We start from the raw sequence: 20,070 nt of genomic DNA on the forward strand, positions 1-20,070 counted from the left end.
AGCCAGTATGCGCAGTTTGTCTTTTGGTGCCCTCTTGTGTTTGAATGAGACACTGCAGCTGAGTGAGATTTAGTTTTGTCCTCGATCTCTTTCAGGCTTCACCGCAGACATATAGTCACATTTTTTTGCTCACTCAAAAGTCAATCACATGCATTTTCCTCCTTTTAGACAAATTGAAATGTCACATCCTTCCAAAGAATACCCCCCACACACAAAATAACATTTAGCAATTGTGGAACTCCCCTTGAAGTTAAATACAATTCCCATTTTCACCCCCTCACTCTATAGATAGAGTTGACACAGTCTGGTTACTTTAAAGTACTTTAATTAGAGTGCATTGCTTTAATCCATTGTTCCAAATAAGAATAAAACAAATGACACATGTGTTATACTATTCTGAATACACACAAACCCTCATGTTGGACATAAAAGGCTAACTGATACTGAGTGATATCAGTCATGGCTAGAAAGTGATGATGACATGAGAAACAGTCCTACTGCACTGCTAAAACACCTATGTTGTAATGGCTTACGCAGAAGAGCAAACAGTGTGTCATGGTTGGTGAGAAATCCCCCTTATCACTCCTTTTTGTGTGGTGCCTCCCAGTACACTAAGCCACACTTTGCGGGTGGCCAATTGAATCCCTGACATTTGAAACGGTTTTATGTTTAGCCAGTCATCCTCCAAAAGGGGAACACTGCTCAATGTGCCCCAGCAGAGAGTAAAATGTCCTCCATTTGAGTACCAAGGGAAACCTTGGCTGTGTTTTTATTTAACCGCCATCTGTAGCTCAGTGCTTATTAGTCAACTAGAAAAGTGTCTGATGAGACTAACTGTTCATTGATTTAATATTTCTATGATATAATCATGAAGCGGCTTTAGATTGTTAAGCAAACTCAAGAAAATAGTTCTTTGATTAGAAATGTAATGCTGATATTACCATATTCATATATTTAACATTTAGGAAAAAGGTATTTGGTCTGTGTGAAAGCAGCATTTTCAGCAAATACTGCACTGTACTATAGTTTGTCAAGACACTATCAAAAGAAAAATGTTTTCTTTTCTCCTAAAAACTTGCACAAAAAGGAAGTTTTCACATTATCAAATAAATGAAGGTACATGTCCTCTATTACAATAATATATTTTATTGATGGAGCAAGATAACATCCACTGCAGTATTCTTTCCTTTGTGTAGGCTTGGTAACGATGGACAAGTGCTAAAATATTGATTCTGGCCCTGGAAGAGAGATTTATTTTGCTCTCACCTCAGGTCAAGGCTGGACCTTGACTGTGTATTAGCTCTGCCTCTGTTCTGCTGATCTTGGTTATTTTCCTCAAACTATGTAAGCGTTGAGACCACATAAGAGATGGATTTTATTCTGAAATATGCTTTGAAATATCTATTTCAGAGTCAGTGAGTAACTCCGTAGTAGCTCAGGACAGTGTTTGTGTATTAAATTATACAAACTGTGGTACTTATATGACACAAAAAGGCATACATTCATATTTCTGAACAGTGTTAGACTACTTTATGGTGTTCAATATTTAATATAACTCAGAAAACAGAAATCAGATTGGCCCTAACAAGGTAACCCAAGAATGTCCCCAAGATGGCACAAATGCATAAATCTAACATATTATAGGAGCTAAGCAGAAGCAGTAAGCATATGTATAATGTGTAAATTATCTAATCCCACTTAAATTTCTACACGCAAACTAGTGTAGAAGCATGTGACTAGTAGCATGTTTGGTGTCTGAGCTTTGCAAAAAGGCAGAGAAATAAGGAGTGTCAGAGAAAAGGAAAGTCATACAGTAAGAAAGATTTCTCCCACATCAAGATAGAATAGACTCAAGAACTGTACAGCCAGCACAAGGCCACATGCCTGGACCCATCCCATGCTTTCAGTTTCCACACCAGTTAACAAGAGAGCGCTTGGTCAGACAAAAAGGTCAGACAATTAGATAAAAGAGGAAGGCTGGGGCGGAGTAACTCATTTGGTTCCAATGAAAGGAGACTGGCACGAAGGAGTTTAACTGGCAAGTGCTGACGGTCCAGGGGTCAGAGGGTCAAGTGAGGGGGGATGAGTCGGGGTCAGGAGGGGTTAGACAGGTCAGTGTGTCGCCGGCTCCTGGGAGGGCAAGTCCTCCGGCTGGTTGACCAAAGGCTCAGTGGATGGGCTGCTGCTGTCCTGATCGCCTTCGATACTGCTTGATGCTGATGGAGTAATCTTGGTCTGAGGAAAGGGACAAGAAGAAGAGGACGATTAACATGTCTATTTACTCCAATAACTCTAGTCTCTAGTGAGACGTGTTTATTTAATGTCGATTTAATTTAATATGAAAAAAACTTAAATCCTCTTTCGGTTAAAATACGTCTTTTCAATTTAGCTTGTAAATTGTTTTTAGAAAACATAATACAGTCCTTCTCTAACAAATTGGTGTGGTGTTACCAGACCAATTTTATAAGTGCTCTCATTGGGTAACCTTAACTTAACCTTAACTTAACCGTAGATTGCATTATTATTTTTGCTACACTTATTTTGTCTTTATTTCCTTTTTTATTTTCCATCTGATTGTAACATTCTAGCTCTGTCCCGTTGCCTCAAAATGGCATCTTTTCAACACCAGACACTTTAAAAGTTAGAAGCTAATTCCTTTTCCTTTCACTGTGACCTAAAAGAATATTCAATAAAGCTATGAATTTTTTAAAAATATGACATGATCAAAAATTCAATAGTGTATGTTTCACAGTGGGGCCTGAAGTACTGTTGATCTTTTACCTTCAGTGTCTCCACTTTCTCCTCAAATGACTTGAAAGTTGGTGCATTCCTGTGAATGGAGAAATTAAAAAAAAAAAAAAAAAAAAAGAGTAGGTGACAAGATCACAGATGGAGCTAAACTAAACTGATCCAACATGCACTCAGACAAAGATTTTGAACAATGAACAGGCAGATGAGTCTCCTCTTCAAAAGGAGGAAGGAGCAGGACTCCCACTGTAATCACACCTTCAGACGTCATGTTAACTGATACACAACAGACACAATGCTGTACTATCTAAAGTGACCCCGTTCTTTTCTGTCCTGCTAAAATGATGCTTCACAAAAGGAAAATCCAGGAAACAAAAAGAATAAGAGGAGGTTGGTATTCATATAAAACCAAAATTATTAATACTGCAAGAGCTGTTTTCTAATGTGTGCAACTTACAATGAATGTATCTTTTAAAAAGGTCCTATTTAAAGAGCATTTGTAGTTCTTCAGGATCACTGATACATAGTGTCCCATCTTTTTGTCAAATAAAAGGTTTACATACATTTGAACTATTTCCCCCTTTGAAGCAGTGATCTAATGGACAGTTCAATGGGTTTGTCATTTATTAAGGGAATAGACAAAACTAAATAAGCAGCAACAAATTAAGTAATGTTAAGAGTAAAAATGACAACACTTTTAGTAGCTCTGGCCTTTAAAATATAAATATTTTCTGGTTTTCCCAGACATGTTTCACGACTTTCTAACATTTTAAACACACAAATCAGTTCAATGAGAAACACAATTTTAATTTAAATAATTGTGAATTGCAGGTCTAATCTCACACAGACAGGCTGACCACATCAGACCCACACGAGTCCTGCAGAAACTGAGCTAAAAGTCACATAGTGTAGACACAGTGGTGTGCCATTACAAAATAACTTCCTACCACTCTTGCAGAAATGACGGACATTATTGAGTGTGGGTGTTTCAAACTCAGCTAATCGGTGCTTTATCTCGGTGTTTTTGAGACGATTTTTTTCTGGACATCTATACGAATGATGACATAGCAGCCTGGCTATGTGAGATTATTAAACCTGCAGCTTCACTGATAAAGTGGCTGTTCCTCAAGCTACACAAACACAAACCTGTGTGCAACGTAAAATAAGTACAAGAAAGTGGTGTTTCCTGCTTCCACTATGTTGCATTAAAAGAGCTTTACCTCTTTTTATGTGTTACACAAGCTACTTTGGGTTCCCTTACCTCACGACAGGCATACTAGCCGAGTGTTGTAATGAGCGCATGCTATCCGACAGCATTATGAAGAAGAAAGGGTTTAATTAGTGGTGATCTTAACGTAGTAAAGACAGTTATACAGAAAACCAACAGAAGAGGAAAAATGGCACAGATATTCAAGGACAACTTACTCTACATTTTTATCTACTATATGTTCAATGATGAAGGATTCTAGCCAGTATTCAAATCCTATAAATCAGCTTTATTCCGTTAAGACTGATTGTGTATTAGCACAGTGGGTATGTGCTAATCCTGTGCTTTATGGGGAAACATCTTGTCATCAAACACACACGTACAAAACAAACACAAAGCGCACACACACACACACCCTTTCAAACACACACACACAAAACAAACACAAAGCGCACACACACACACACACCCTTTCTGATCCTTGTTAGGCCACTCCTCATAACCCCACCCCTTCCCAAACCCGATCTGTGTTCAGGCTTATACATAAGGCTGCATTTCTCAGCACACTGAAGCTTTGAGGGGCCTAATAACCTTGTTTGCAACTCATTAATCCAGAGAGACGGATGGCAGGGCAGTAGAGAGATTAGGATCTGGGGGGAATCAACTAAAGCCATATCTCAATCTGTTGTTGCTTTTTAAACCTTATTTAACTAGAACTATTAAAAATTAGCTGGGAAAGGTTTGTGTGGCTCTCTGAAAGTAAGTATCTGAGAACATCTTATTAAGAAATTCATTCCAATAACTAACATTATGTATCTATTTTTTTAACCAGGAGAATATCATTGAGAAAGCAAAATATCTTAATTAGGGCTGGACATTTCCAAAATGATTATAAATGGTAACTAATGGGGTCAATGTACAGTTAGGGAATCGTGTGCAAAACATTTGTAGACAGATAGAAAAAGATAATAAAATTTCAAATCTGTGTTCATGTAAAATTAAATAGAAAGAGATTTTTTTTTATTCTGAGTTTCACAGACCACAAATGACATGTTTTCAAAAAACATTTGACAGAGAAAGAAAGAAAATGTCTATTCAATCTTTGATACACAAGCATTTTAGCAAAAGACTGCAATCTACCAACTGCAGACTGAGAGTTTATATGTACCCTGAAAAAAGATTTTAAAGATTTGGTGCTTATAAAAAACAACATTGCCTTTAACATCTTAGGCACTGATGTCTCCTCACAGTCTCACCTGACGTCCTCGAGTTTCCGGGTGATGGCAGAGCCCATATTGGAGAAAGCTGCCGTGGCCTTCAGACCTGCCAGGGAGAATGTTTCAGATGTCTTCCTATAGCTGAACAAAAGAAGAGGAGACAGGCAGGGTGAGGGATGAGTGAGGGGCAAGAAGGAGAAAACAGACAAGAAGAGATCAAAGACTGAGGGGTGGCAATAAGGTCAGAACTGAACTTGAATGTATTTTTCATTTTAGAAAAACCCCAAAGCATAAGAATGCTGCTTATTTCCTGTGATGTAAAACCCATCAAACATTTTTACGTAGGCCACAGGCAGTCTGTCAAGAGCACTGACGTCTTTTTCCCCCAGTTGTTCAGATGAGAAAGTACCTTTTTCTCAACAGTGCTGACACTTGACAAACACAAATGTCTCAAAATCAAACAAGTAAACACTGTGCGCAGAAATGTGACATCATTTGGAGAAATGATGGATAATAAAGTCCCTGGAGGTCCCTGTTCACAAGCAAGTAAGAAGTGAAACGCTGAGCTTTCAGGTCAAAGGTCACCATATTTTGGTGTCTGAGAACTTACGCAGAGGAAGTGGTAACCTCCTGCCAGGTTTTGGTAATGTTCTGCTTCAGCTCATTGAGAGGTGTGATGCCCAGCTTCCGCTTAATGTCAGCCAGCTGCCTCTCTTTGGCTGCCAGCACCTGGGACAGAGTCTGGATCTCATCCTCTACCTGGACACAGACAACACACACAGACACTGAAGTCACATATGAAGTTCTCAATCTTATTTAATAATCATTGATTGATTAATAGAAATAATTTCTGATCCTTCTATTTTGATCATTTGCATAATAGTCGAAGCTAAACATTTTCCAGTGTGCGGATGTTCTGCTTTTCTCTGGTTTTCATCCTATAAATTGTGACTTTTTTTTAATAATGTATTGTTGGAAATTAAAAAAACCTCCACACGTATAAAGTAAAACAGCCTAGAAAACAGCATTCTCAGTGGTGTAAGTGTACTGTATATATATATATATATATATATATATATATATATATATATATATATACACACACACACACACATATATATATATACACACACACACACACACACACACACACACACACACAAATGTATAATATAACCCCGTTCCACTGTTGCAGTTCTCCTTAACAACAGGTAATGTTCATCACCTGATACCGACTCCCTGAACCATGACCTTTTTAATTCCTGATCCCTCCTGACCTTGACCAGCTCTTCCTGTAGCTCCTCACGCTCCTCCTCCGTCATGGGCGGGGGTTGGGGTTGGGGTGAGGGACCTTCAGACATCACTGCATCTTCTCCCACCTCTGGCACTGAGTCTGAATGCTGCTGGGAGCCTTGGAGAAAAAGTAAAAAGACTTTATTTTTAGTCGGCGTGTATGTTCTCGAGTGTCTGAAAACATGTTTACGTGTACAGTAGGTGCCCGTGTTTGCTGTGTGACATAGAAGAGATGGCATGAGAAGAGAGGCTGATGTTGGTTGTTGAATTGAAGCTAATGGATGAGGGGAAGAATGGAAGCTGGCAGTAGATGAATAGGTAAAAAATACCAGACAGTAAAGACTAACAGTACTATGTGATAACTGATCACAGCCAAAAGGGAGACATTTTAAATTATCACAAACACGTGCTTTCATTTCTACAGTACCGTAGCCTAAAACTCACTTCATCTTGTACAAACCCTCTTGTTTTCACTCTACACACATATACAGCATGCAGTGTACAGTGTACACTATCATCTTTGATTATACTGTCTCTGACTCAGCTGTGCTGGGTAGGAGCAGCAGCACGTCAATACAAACGACATAGATGAAGACATCCTTCGCTCAGACAATGTGAGAAAACACAAGAGCAGATGGGCTGTTAGGATCTGTCACTCAAAAGGACAACAGCGGACAAGCATGTTCTGGGGCATGACTTGGTTGGAATAAGAAGCCCCAAAGTGTAATTTTTCTATTTTCTTTAGCATTTCAAAATATAGAATCAAAGACAAAAATGGAACAGTAGCCTATTTGTCCTAAAGTAGAAATTCAGGGGCTCATTAAAACTCTGTAAGGGGAAGGAGATTAAATAGAGGAACTGCTGAGGAGTAGAATGACACGTAGGGAGAACTCAAACGCAAATTGAGAACGGACACAAACAAGGCCTGTGAGTTGTTTTATGATAAGCATTGGTCTTGTAAAATGTCCTTTCAATACTGCCCACTGTCCCTTCACGGTAGCCCACCAGACCCTCCAGGAATTTTGGATGTCGCCCTCACAACAATTAATTGGACCCCCCCTTCCATGAATTCTGCATGACCTTACAATTTCAAACCGAATAATAACATCACAGCAAGCATGACAATTTTTTTTTTTCTTTAGAAAAGCTGTCACTAAATCAGTGATTTTAAACTGCAAAGAAAATCACTAGAATATCTGCTGGGACCTGAGAGGGACAGGATAATATGGCTTGGACCGGTACAATGCATTGCATACAACTGTCATTTTTAGAGTGAAGTTTTTGTTGTGATTAGACAAAGAAGATATGAGATGTTAAGTTGCCTTTGACACTCTTATGTAAAAAAGGCCTCTGTCAAAAGAAATCCATTATTCAGCAAATATGCAGCCATAACTTACACTATAGGTTGAAGAGTCGTGCCATTTTCACCTTTTGCACCTGTATCCACACCCATTAGTGAGTAGAACAGTATTATTTTGTATTATTTTAGGCTTTTCTTTTTTTTAACAAGTAACTGAGCCAAATGAATGTCACATCAAATCTGTTTGGACACACTATTAGGTACTTTTACTGATGTGTGAAACTTGAACATCTCGACTGACCTCACATCCTCTCCTCCCACCTCATTCCAATCATTTGGCACCAGTTTTCTCTTCCCCTCCCAAGGACCAAATGCTTTAAAAACATTTTAGCTGAGAAAGTTAGATGTTTGGTGAGGGTAGAGATACCACAATCACAAGAACCTGGCAATATATCCTCCTACAAAGACTCCAACGGAATCTTCTCAGAACTCTCTGGAGAGCTGCTGGGGAAATAGCATTTCTCAGCTTCCCGATCACATTGTGTCAACAAAAGCTCGGAGCTGGGTTGTTCCATTACTCATTTTAACACCTACCTAATACTGCTGGAAAAAGAAGAGCTGATTGGATATGTCTCAAGTGCAAATATTTGTTTGTCTAAACATGCTGAAGTGAGAAATCCAAGTGTAAATCAGTGTTGAACAATTTAACAGAGGAAACAGAGGTGGACATTACAAGAATTGTTGAAAATATAGAGGAAATTTTTATTTCAGATATCAGCCCGGAAATCACCCACAGTGTTCCTCTCAAGTGTTATCCTTCATCTGCCCTCAAGCTTTGTTTCCCTCATATCTCTCGCTGTCTCGTCTTACAGTTGACATCTCTGATACTGCAGTGCCACACACAACACCCCCACACACAGAGTAAAAAGGTGCACACCTGCTTACAAAGGCTAAATTGTGTAATGAACACTTCCCCTAATAATAATACTGTGATTCAGTCACTAACAGGACAAGTCCCCATCCCTATGAGGTACTACTTTGATCAGATTTTACAGGACAGCGGTCAAAGTCCAGCACCACCTCAGGGTGAGAATAAACTGCTATGGAAAATGTTGATATGATCTATTTGCAGGTAGCAATTGTGGAGGTAACCGCACACAAACAACAGTTGTGCTGTCCTGCTGTAAATGCTGAGAGCAAGAAAGCAATTTAAAAGCTATAGACAGAAGCTTGGCTTGCTGCAGAAAACTACACACACCCACAACTGCCACTATGAACTCACTTCCTCTTAGTTTAACATGTTCTGCACCATGACCACCAAACTCTGTAATGCTGTCAAATCCATAGCGACTAATTAAGGACATGAGGAATAAAGCTGTACAATGCCTGAAAAGGGAACATTTAACTATGTATTTTACTGTGATAATAAATCTTGTGATTACAGAAAAACTATCACAACTTTGTAACTATGAGCCATATACAGTACATTCACCAGCCACTATTTGGGACACCTTGTTAGTAATGGGGTTTACCCATTACCCATTGCTTCTTCCTGAAACAATCCATCTCCCAGAAAAAAAAAATCTTCTAGGAGGGAATGCTTTAGCATTCACAGGAGATTAGAATGTTGCAAAGGCAGAGAATGAAGCAGTTATCCAGCAGCATGAGGCTTTGCAACATAAGATTCAGGGGATCAGCAGAGCACGTCAGAATGAAAAAGCTTTACATAATATGAATAAGAAAAAGAAAGAAGCCTTGAAATATCAAACTAGTGTCCTACAGGGAAAACTCAAGGGCCTCCACAGAGAATACAACAATGTAAAGATCTTGGGTGATTTGTGCAGGCAGGGTCAACATTGATGTTCTGAAGAGAGACAATGAAATCTTTCCACAAAGAGTCAAGCATGTCAATGTTCAACTCCAGAGTGTTACATCCTCAAAGGACATTACCGAAGCTGAGGAGAAAGCCATGCTGTCACAGAGAAGAGTCCTGATTAAAATGTATATTGAGACCTACAGAAAGCTTCTAAATGTTGAAGTCCAAAGGTACAACACATTAAAGGAGGAGACAGATAGCTTAAAGCTAACCAACAAAATTCAGAATTTCAATGAGAACATCAAAAATCTGAAAGTCTTATAATTTAACTTTAAGTCACTGAAGACAGAGAAAAATACACTCATCAACTGTAACAGCAGGCTGCAGAAACTACTACAGGAACTGGAGAGGAAAGTTTTGCTTTTTAGCTTCAGAAAAGAATAACAACCTGATACAAGCAAAGTACAGAGACCTGAGAACCGAAAGGCAAAATGAAAAAGTTCTGAATAAGTTTACAAATTATTTACTGAAAGTGGATGAAACTAACTTGAAGCAACAGAATGATGCCTTTCACCAACAAGTCCAGGAGCTTAATAAAATGCCGAACACAGAACAACTTGCAAGTATAAGTGGACACCGATGAGGACAAAAGAACAAAACAAGCAGACATGATGTTGAAGAACTCAACCACCTCTGAAATGTGATAGAAACTGTATTTTTCTTCTCTCCCTAAAACTTTTTAAATTAGAAAATTTCCCAATATTAAGGGCATCACAGTGGGGCAGTGGTTAGCAATGGTCCATGCAGAAAGGAGGTTCAGGCCTTTCCGTGTTGAGTTTGGATGGTCTCCCCGTGCCTGCGTGGGTCTCCTGGGGATGTTCTGGTTTCCTCTCACAATCCGATGACATGCACATTGGGTTAACGGGTAGCTCTAAATTGCCCCCAAGTGGGAATGTGAAAAAAAATGATTGTGTCTCTAATTGTTCAGGATGTGCATGTCTCACCCATCATCCACTTTCAACCCATCTGACATTGGAGGAGAGGTGTAGCAGAGGTACATAGCTTTCTTTTTAGTAACTGAAAAATAAACAACTGTTTATCATCTTAAAAACAAAGATTTGCTGTATTCCAAAACTTAAAAACACAAGTTCATAGAATTTTTTTACTAGGAAATTATTCACAGATTCACTCATTTATGTTGGATTGCAATGTTTGGCTCTTTTCGCACAATTCTTTTAAACTTTAATGATAATAATGATATTAATAATAATAATAATATTTATAGTAGTAGATTTTAATTCCAAAGTGTAACAGTTGCACTTTAAAGCCAAAAAACATCAGTTGTATTGTTTGGCAGTGTAGAAATTTGATGAGTAATCATTTGAGTGGATGATAGTAGGGTACCAGTTTTTCTTAGGTGGGGTTCAGCAAAAGTAAGTTTTTACACATATAAAAGTAATTTGAATTTAAATTTTAAGGCAAAATGTTTTGGCTATGTTTCAAAAATAGTTCATGAATTTCGAGACCACAGAAAATAAACTTAATAACATTTAGAAGGTAAGAAAGGATCTGAAAGATAGATGCCTTAAAACTAAATGGAAATAACCTGAAATTATGCAAACGCTGATCTCACATGAAAACAAATTATTACTTGTTCCCTCCCGCTCCTGCATGCACGCGCAATCACATATACACATATGAACACGCACACACACACACACACACACACACACACACACACACACACACTCCACAGGGCCGCTCCCTTTCCTCCTTGTGATTACCTCTGGTTTTGACAGCTGGAGAGCTGGGTGGCGTGTCACCATAGGCTGGGGAGAGATAGAGGTAGCTGGAGTTGACTCCTTGTTCAAAATCAAAAGGAGAGTGGTATTCCTCCAGAGACTCCATGTTTACAGCCTGCTGTGTGTTGTTGGTCAGAGCAACCACCACCTTCCTGCCACCCCCATTATCTAAGCAACAGCAGCCAAATGTTGATTGTCTGCATGTGATCCAGGCGCGTGCTGACCGTCTGTGTGTCTCCTTGTTTACAGCCTCCTGGACTCTTGGAGTGTGTGTGAGAGACAGACAGACGCACACTTACTGTCCTAGTGTGGACATGTAAGTGGGCGGAGGTTTTGCATTGACTTTCAGGTGATCAAAAAAAATTTTTAATTTTAATAAAGCTTTAATAAAGCTTGTTTCTCATTTTTGATTTCAGGATCAGGCCAATAAATTGTCAACCATTTGCTCCTTTCTTGCTGTTAATAAGTTACCTGTACCTTCAAGCTACTGCTGCAGCAGGAACATACACTCTGCACACTCACACCCCCCCCCCAACCTTCCTGTCCACCGTAATCCCAAAGGTCAGTTTTCAGTCCATCCTTCAAACATTTTGTGAAATCGATGTTCTTTTCAGATACAAGACACGGTTAGCAATCCTGGTCCTGCAGTGTTATTACATGACAGTCCAGTTTCAACACTCTCGGGTCTCGTTGTTAATACACTCCCTCCCTCACTTTTTGTCATCCAAGGATGAAATAAAAGAAGCCCCATTTGGGTTGGCTGGTCACATGATGTGTGTGTGTGAGTTGTGGGGATGAAAAGCATAATCTGCAGTGTCCCGGATTACTGAGCAGCACTAATCCAGGGTGGCCAGTCCAGTTTGGAGCAATAGTAATGCTAGTCAGCTAGAACAGACAGCAGAGGATGCCAGAGGCAACACTAGGTATTGTGTGTGTACTTGAGGGATAGTACTCTGTATTGTAAGAAAGCATGTACTGCACTTGCCACTATGAGTGTTTTTGTTTATGCTAGGGCTGCAAACAGCCTTTACATTTATTAAAAATGCTAAATAATTCAACTTAAATAATATATACTATTACTACTACTATAATTTCTAATAAATTAGAATTACATTCAAATTGCTAAAGTCCTAAAGCCAAAGATATTTCCTTTTTTTTATCATGTATAACATGTATAAAAACAAACAAATAATCACATTTGAGAAGCTGCTACCAGTTATTTCCAAATAACTTTCAATGGATCACGTAACTGATTATTCAAGTAATTACTAAAATTGCATTGCATATAATATTCTGTTTACTGTTTATTTAGACTTATATTTATTAATACCCATCCTATATCATAGCCATGTACATACAGTACGTAAATTATTTTGTGCTAATGTCCTTCTGGTTAGATGCTAACTGTATTTCATTGCCTTGTATCCAACACGTGCAATTACAATAAAGTTGAATCTAATCTAATCTAGACAAAAATTCAAAAATACTGACTCAAAAGTCAAAGGAAAAAACTATTAGTATAGCAGTACACGTCACTGCAGAAGTCTCACATAACAGTACGTCCGTTTTCAAAATGAATGCACATGAATGTTGTTCTGTACTGTATAGTGAGTTTCCATTTATCCCACCATTTATCTGTGGTTAGAAGCCAGGCATGTCTGTGTCATCTTTACCCGGAAATACCCAGCATTAAGAGAGACAAACAGAACACCATCCTGGAAGTACTAAAGCTCTTGGGGACAAATTCCACAGTCAGCTACACTATGTGAAAGTGTAGAAATGTAAGTTTTCAATGTCCACCTTAATTGCTATGTAGTATAAAACAATTCTAAAGTTTTCTAACTAATTAAAGCTTAACCATGTGTACAGACAGAATAACAGGGAAATCCCCATTGTGTACTGTATTGCCAACAGTAACACAAAAAATATGATACTGATTTAAAGATAGTCCTAAGGCACCAGTTTGTACAATAGAATCTTACATTGAGTGGTTTGTCATATTCAGCGTGAGAGACTATAAATTAATGGGACCCAAAACATTTAAAACTTTTAAGGGACATCTGGCAAAGCAATTGCTTGATATTGTTTTGGACAGGAAAATGAACACAATGACAGTTAGAGGCAGTGGATTATGCCAGGCTAACTTCTGTGCCCTGATCTGCAGTGTCAGGCTCCACTGCGCTGTGTTTCCTTTCAAGGTCAGCCCAGGAAGTGACATGCATACAGTCACTCATATCAAACTATCAAGTGTGAACATGCACACATGTACTACAATGGGTCCAAATGAAGAACAATGAACAATCTGGCAGCTGTCGGTGAAGAGTCTCAGTCATCTAGGTTTGGTTAGCGCAAGATTAAAGCATCTCAACTGAACTTCTTTCTTGGCAGCTCCTCTCCTTGCTCACTCCTCAGATTTTCTTTGTCTTTTTATTCATTTTTGTTGCAACATCATTGCTAGAGAGTTTACTGAATGGATAGTTCCAAGTCCAAGATAGTTCTTCTTTAGAATTGAATATTCCATTAATAAATAATATAATGGCTAAATGCTTTTATAGTGAGGTAAATTAAATTAGTGGTTTGGCATCTTAGTAAGTGCTTAATCTGAACAGAGCTTCCTACAGGATGAACTCATCATTACTTCCACCCTTTCATTACTTGGACCCACTGATTCATGAGAGACACTGGATTCATGTGACACATATTAAAAAGAAAATGACTGGTATGCTTGAACTGACAAAACTATAAAGTGATTAAAATTAAAATAAAATATTCTCTGACCGAAACTTCAATTTCATAAAGTTCTTTGATTTGACTGTTTGATGCTTTTGATTTATAAACAAGAACTGATATGAGCACCAAAAACAACTCATAGCAGTCGTCCACACAGACTGTAACCAGTATTAAAAAACAACAACCTTTTTTTAGTGGATAATGATGCACAGCATGAGATCAATTACTTACTATTCGTGGCATACGCTGTCTTATGATTAGCCTAAAACAAGAATCATGAGACAGGACGATGGGATGCAGTGAGTGTTGCACAGATAGTTCCCATGAGATGCATCATGGGAAAACTGCAGCAGATTAAAGGGTGTCACACTGAATGAACTGATATGAAAACCAATCCCCTTACTGTACAGAGCGTCACATCTTTATTGGCAACATCTTAACAATCTCAAACATTTCTATCTATTCTATGCTCTCTGCAGAAGCACTTTACACAAGCATCTACAAAAGCTGTTTAATGGAATAGTTAAGAGAAAGTTGATACCACACGCATTTCTGAGCAATAATGGGAAACCACGGTAAGAGATAGAAACATAGAAATATGAAGAAACAGCTAGCTTGGCTCTGTGCAAAGGTACCAAAATCCACCAACAACCACCTTTAAAGTTCTCTAATGGCTTTACCAGATGACATTTGTCATGTGGGCATAAGAAGGGTGTCCACCTTCTCTTCGAAATCTCAGCAAGAAAGCAATTAAGTACATTTCTCAGAGTGCTGTACTGCCCCAATAAGACAAAAAACTCTCTGCAATATAAAAACATTCCCCAAACTAACTGTTTACTGTAAAGGCCCTCTTAGGCTAAGCAGAAGCCTGCTTCCTTTTTGATAAGGGTTTTGCCTCATTTGAGGACAGTTTCCCCACCTGTCATATCGTGTATGAGTCTACATGGTTCTGTTTCATTTGGATATAAACAAATGATACAGGGAAAGTTAGTAGTGCTTGGTCCATTTTAAATTTCCAGTCCTAAAGTAATGTTTATTAGGTGTCATTTACACCTAGTGCATCTTTGACAAAGAGTTAATTACAAATAACTAATAAATGATCAAGCACTTATTCTTATAGCTACTATATTTCATAAGAAACTAAGGCACAGTGTTTCTTTCTACAGTGTCATGTTGTAATTATTTTTTTTTATGCCAGAGCTACCTGGCAGTCAAAAGTTCAACTAAGTTAAATCTCACTTTAATTAAAAACATTCATAGACAAGAACTGAACGCAGAGGATTAAAATGGTCAGTGTATTATTTTTTACTACAAACATAAGGTGTTATACAGCAGTCTGTATCTCAATGCTATTAGTGCAGCAAAAGTCACTGCATTGTACAAAACACAGAGAACTGTTAGTTCAGTATTGTCCACCTCAAACCCCTGAATGCTGACAGCCCCGGACCCTCCTACATTTACACAAGAAAAAGACAACTGTTGAGGTACTGAGTTGTATTTTGATGTTCTGTAATATGAATAATTATGATGAAGTACGTACATAGTCATTGCTATCTTTTATAATGCAAAATTCATATAGGTATAAACCCCCCGCTAAAGACATATTTTACTAAACTAAACCTCTGGACTGTAACAGTAAAATATTCAGACATGTAAGAAAGTAAACTCACTTTTAACTACTTTTAGGTAAATAAAACCCTAAAACAGGCATGAATTATAAATCTGTACTTAAAAAAAACTGTCTCTTATTTCATCAGCCGGGTGACAAAATTCTAATTTGGAGAAACTGTTTCATTCTTAAGTCACAGTTAGAACAGTTACTTCTTACTAAAACCTGCTGCAATATGTTACAACTATTATTTTATTCTAGTAAAACGCATTTCTAAGTCAGATATACAGTGCCTTGCAAAAGTATTCATACCCCTTGAAATTTTCCACATTTTATCATGTTACACCCACAAATGTAAATGTACTTTATCAGAATTTCATGCAATAGACCAATACAAAATTGTACGTAATTGTGCAGTAGAAGGAGAATGATTTACAAAGCTCATTCTTCTTTGCAAAATAGCTCAACCTAAGTTAAATTGAATGGAGAACGAATTTCCAAGTCTCGCCACAGATTCTCATTTAGGTCTGGACTTTGACTGGAACATTCTAACACATCAATATGCTTTGATCTAAACCATTCCATTGTATCGCTAGCTGTATGTTTATGGTCATTGTCCAGCTGGAGGGTGGGCCTCCTTCCCAGTCTCAAGTCTTTTGCAGACTTTAAAAGGTTTTCTTCTAAGGTTGCTCTGTATTTGGCTACATCCATCTTCCCATCAAATCTGACCAGCTTCCCTGTTTCCTGTCCATCCCCACAACTTGATGCTGCCACCACCACGTTTCACATTGGGGATGGTGTGTTCAGGATTATGTGCAGTCTTAGCTTCCCACCACACATAGCATTTTGCATTTAGGAAAGAAAGTTCAACTTTGGTCTCATCTAACCAGAGCACCTTCTTCCACATGTTTGCGGTGTACCCCACATAGCCTGTCGCAAACTGCAAAGGAGACGTTTTATGGTTTTCTTTCAACAATGGCTTTCTTCTTGCCATTTTCATAAAGGCAAGAGTTGTGGAGTGCATGACTAATAGTTGTCCTGTGGACAGATTCTCCCACCTGAGTGGTGGATCTCTGCAGCTCCTTTAGAGTCACCATGGGCCTCTTGGCTGCTTCTCTGATTATTGCTCTCCTTGCCCGGGAACAGGTAGACTCTTATTTACTAATTAGGTGACTTCTGAAGTCAATTAATTTCACTGAATTTTAAGGGTTTCAGAGTAAAGTAAAGCTAGATAAAAATGCACACCACACTTTTCAGATATTTTTTTTAGTAGTTTGAAAACCAGTTATTATTTCCTTTCACTTCACAGTTATGTGCCACTTTGTTTTGGTCTATCACATAAAATCCCAATAAAATACATTTACATTTGTGGTTGTAGCAATACAAGTAGCAATATGGAGTGAAATATTCTGTTGCATTTTTAGGGAATTTAGAATAAAACCTTTAGGGGAAGTACAAAACACCCATTAACCTATGGTACTGAACTGGAACATGTTCCTAAGAAAAACAATAATGCTATTTTAAAACAATAGACAGACTAGTTATTTAGAAAAACAATAGTACAAGTTGAGCACAAGGCCATAACATGTGCTTATTTACAAAAAAATTCAAGATGTAAAAATTGACTGAATCAACTTTCTCAACATCCAGTTCCAGACTACCGAAGCATAGAAATTCAAAATCAAACCAAAGTGACCTAGGTCAGTGTCTAGTTTCTAGTTACTGCTGGAAACACAATTCATCTGAAGGAGAAAGCAAGCACGAAGACAAAACTGGATGTTATCAAATGGGTCATCTAAACAAACACACAATCAGAGGAGAGCAGACTCCTTTGGCTGACAGCTCCAATGATAAGCAAACTATTTATGCACAGCAACCTCCCTGTCAAAAAAGCTGCTAGCTGATCTCTTTATCCAGTGCTTTGTAATGGTTCATCAGAAAAACTGACAAAACATGGTGGAAGAATAATTAAATGCACTACTACTGAATGACCAGGCTGAAATCAGAAAGGTAACTCTAGCAAGGAAAATACTAATGATGCAAGTACAAATAGTGACAAAATACATCTACCCCAGATACCTGCATAAAAGTGTAGCGTAATAAAATTTTCTTCACTGTCTGTTGCCATGACAGTGCATCTATAAAAAAAAGAGGACTGATCTTGTCCCATAATACTATTACAACTAGGAATGGTGAAAATGTCTTCTTCTCCTGCCAAGTGACAACACCAACAGTCTGCAGTAAAGGAGAGTTTGATGATACTTGCAGAATTTGCTTTCTATTTGGCAGATTTATTTGCTTTGCAAAATGTTTTGTTGTTTCTTTTGATGCACCAACAAATGTGAGAGTAGTGACAGTAAACAATAAAGACAGCACCAATAAATCAAATTGTTCTACTACACAGGATATCCTTAACAGATGCTTCTACTTATGTTTTCAAGGCCAAATAATGCAACATGTAGAGCCACAAAAGACATGACACACAATAATCAGGGTGAAATACTCCCAGTCAAAAGACACAAAACCAAATATTTCCTGTATAGCAAAGTTGTTTTTTTTTCCTCAGCCAAACACGTACATAAGGACCGACATTACTGTCCAACTAAATTAGATCTAATTTTGTGTGATAACATTAAGTATGAATAATCAACTTGTAACGTGTTTTGTGATGTTTATCACCTGTGGGCAAATAACACTACAAAATACAACATGCAGCATCATGAAGGGACATGTCTGTTCTTACTGATGGGAACTTAGGTTAGGGCTGTGCCTATGAGGTGAACAAATCAACCTCAATCACTTTTTTCTTTGCACAAGAATTACAAGGTCTTATTTTGTACAAATAAAATACAAGAAAAGAATGCATTTGATCCACTAAAAAAAAGTATTAAATTCAAGATTTGTTTTTTTTTTGCATTGCTTGTAATGCACTTTCCTGAAATGCAGCTGCAGGCAAGTGCACAAACCTGAGTAGGGACACGATCGGAAGTGTAAAGGTATGAGAGAGCAGATGTCTGCCTAGCAGCGACAGATATGCCCAGGTACATATAGGGGAGGATCTTGAAATGGCACAAGCATTGCATTCATAGCATACTTGTGGTGCATTCAAATGCACAGCAATCCCACGCATACGCTTAGGCCTGCATGACTTTACTAACAAATCTAACAGCCTTCCAACAAAATCCAGTAGAGAAAACAAATTCGCTTCTTTCAAGCTAGACTTGTCAGTTCAAAAGGAATGAGAAAAATGTAAAAAAAAAAAAAAGGCGGACATCATGTATAGTGGGACCATTTACGGTGATTTGTCAAACAAGCACAGGTAAGAGCAATTCCAAGAGCAATTGTTTAATGTGTGTGTTTTTTAACAATTCCACGTTTTTTAAGCCTTAGTTTTTATTTCCTTAAAAAAGAAATGACAACTTCCTCGTTCATATTTTGCAGAACCCCATCGGCTAGACACATTTTGGATAAGATTCCGTATAATTTAGCACTTCCGTGTTTAATTTTACAAGTTAATCCCTCAGAAATAGTTCACCTTTCCCAAAAGCCTGATCGTTGCCATCTTTCCCACGAAGATGCACCGTTTGGAAAGTAGCATATGTTCTCAAGGAGCCACCTTCTGCCACTGCGCAAAGTTTGCTAGTTTGCTAACTTTCAGGTGACACAAAGGTACCTTCAAAACATTACCGCCCGCAGCACAGTCGCTGAAATACATCTAAGCAATTTCTTTACCTTTCTCTGTGTCCTCCATTGCGTGGCAGGGCGTTGTTTCTTGTAGTTTTACGTCCAGAGTGTGCAGGTTGCTCACTTGTCAGCTACAGACCTTCCTGTTCTCTCTGTCAGGTTGCCAGGCAGCCCGCCGTGCGGGGTGGGGTCAACTGTGACGTCAGCACGCAGCAGTGTAAACAGAAGCAAGCACGTGGACGAGGTTTAAACCATCTACAAGGCTGGACAACGACACGTCATGAGTCTGTTTTTTTTACTATGCACAGCACGGCTATATTTGAAAATACTATAAAGCTTTTTACATAAATTATACTTTTCTAGCACGGATTTTCAGCTGTATTACAGTATAATAATGGAAACACATAGGCTGTTGTTTGGCAGCTATTATGTTAAAACTAAACTTCATTTATAATATATTTATATGTTCACAGAATTTAATATTAACAAATGCAGATACTTTCACAAAAAAGGAAAGTTATTATATTGACTCGATTCAACTGTTTCAAATTTCTAAAAGCTACTCAAACTACTAATAGCCAACAATTTTTTAAATGGTAAATGGTCTGTACTTAAATAACGCTTTTCTACCTATTGGCACTCAAAGCGCTTTACACTGCTTCTT

General features: G+C 38.2%; 1 protein-coding gene across 4 annotated transcripts; it reads right to left on the bottom strand.

The window, feature by feature from the left end:
- Positions 1-308: 308 nt before the first annotated feature.
- On the bottom strand, positions 309-19,612 carry tpd52 (tumor protein D52). 4 transcript variants are annotated; one of them, XM_067500464.1, is made up of 7 exons: positions 19,455-19,612; positions 6,450-6,583; positions 5,783-5,931; positions 5,212-5,313; positions 4,010-4,051; positions 2,782-2,830; positions 309-2,235 (listed from the first exon to the last, which is right to left on the bottom strand). In XM_067500464.1, exons 1-7 carry the CDS (start codon positions 19,471-19,473, stop codon positions 2,113-2,115), a joined length of 618 nt encoding a protein of 205 aa, XP_067356565.1. In that variant the 5' UTR covers positions 19,474-19,612; the 3' UTR covers positions 309-2,112. The 4 variants fall into 4 exon arrangements, with proteins under 4 accessions (XP_067356565.1, XP_067356547.1, XP_067356557.1 ...); XM_067500446.1 differs by lacking the exon at positions 19,455-19,612 and adding an exon at positions 11,366-11,565; XM_067500456.1 differs by lacking the exons at positions 4,010-4,051; positions 19,455-19,612 and adding an exon at positions 11,366-11,553.
- Positions 19,613-20,070: the final 458 nt, after the last annotated feature.

This window comes from Channa argus, chromosome 1 (genome assembly GCF_033026475.1).
Source record: "Channa argus isolate prfri chromosome 1, Channa argus male v1.0, whole genome shotgun sequence".
Taxonomy (NCBI): domain Eukaryota; kingdom Metazoa; phylum Chordata; class Actinopteri; order Anabantiformes; family Channidae; genus Channa; species Channa argus.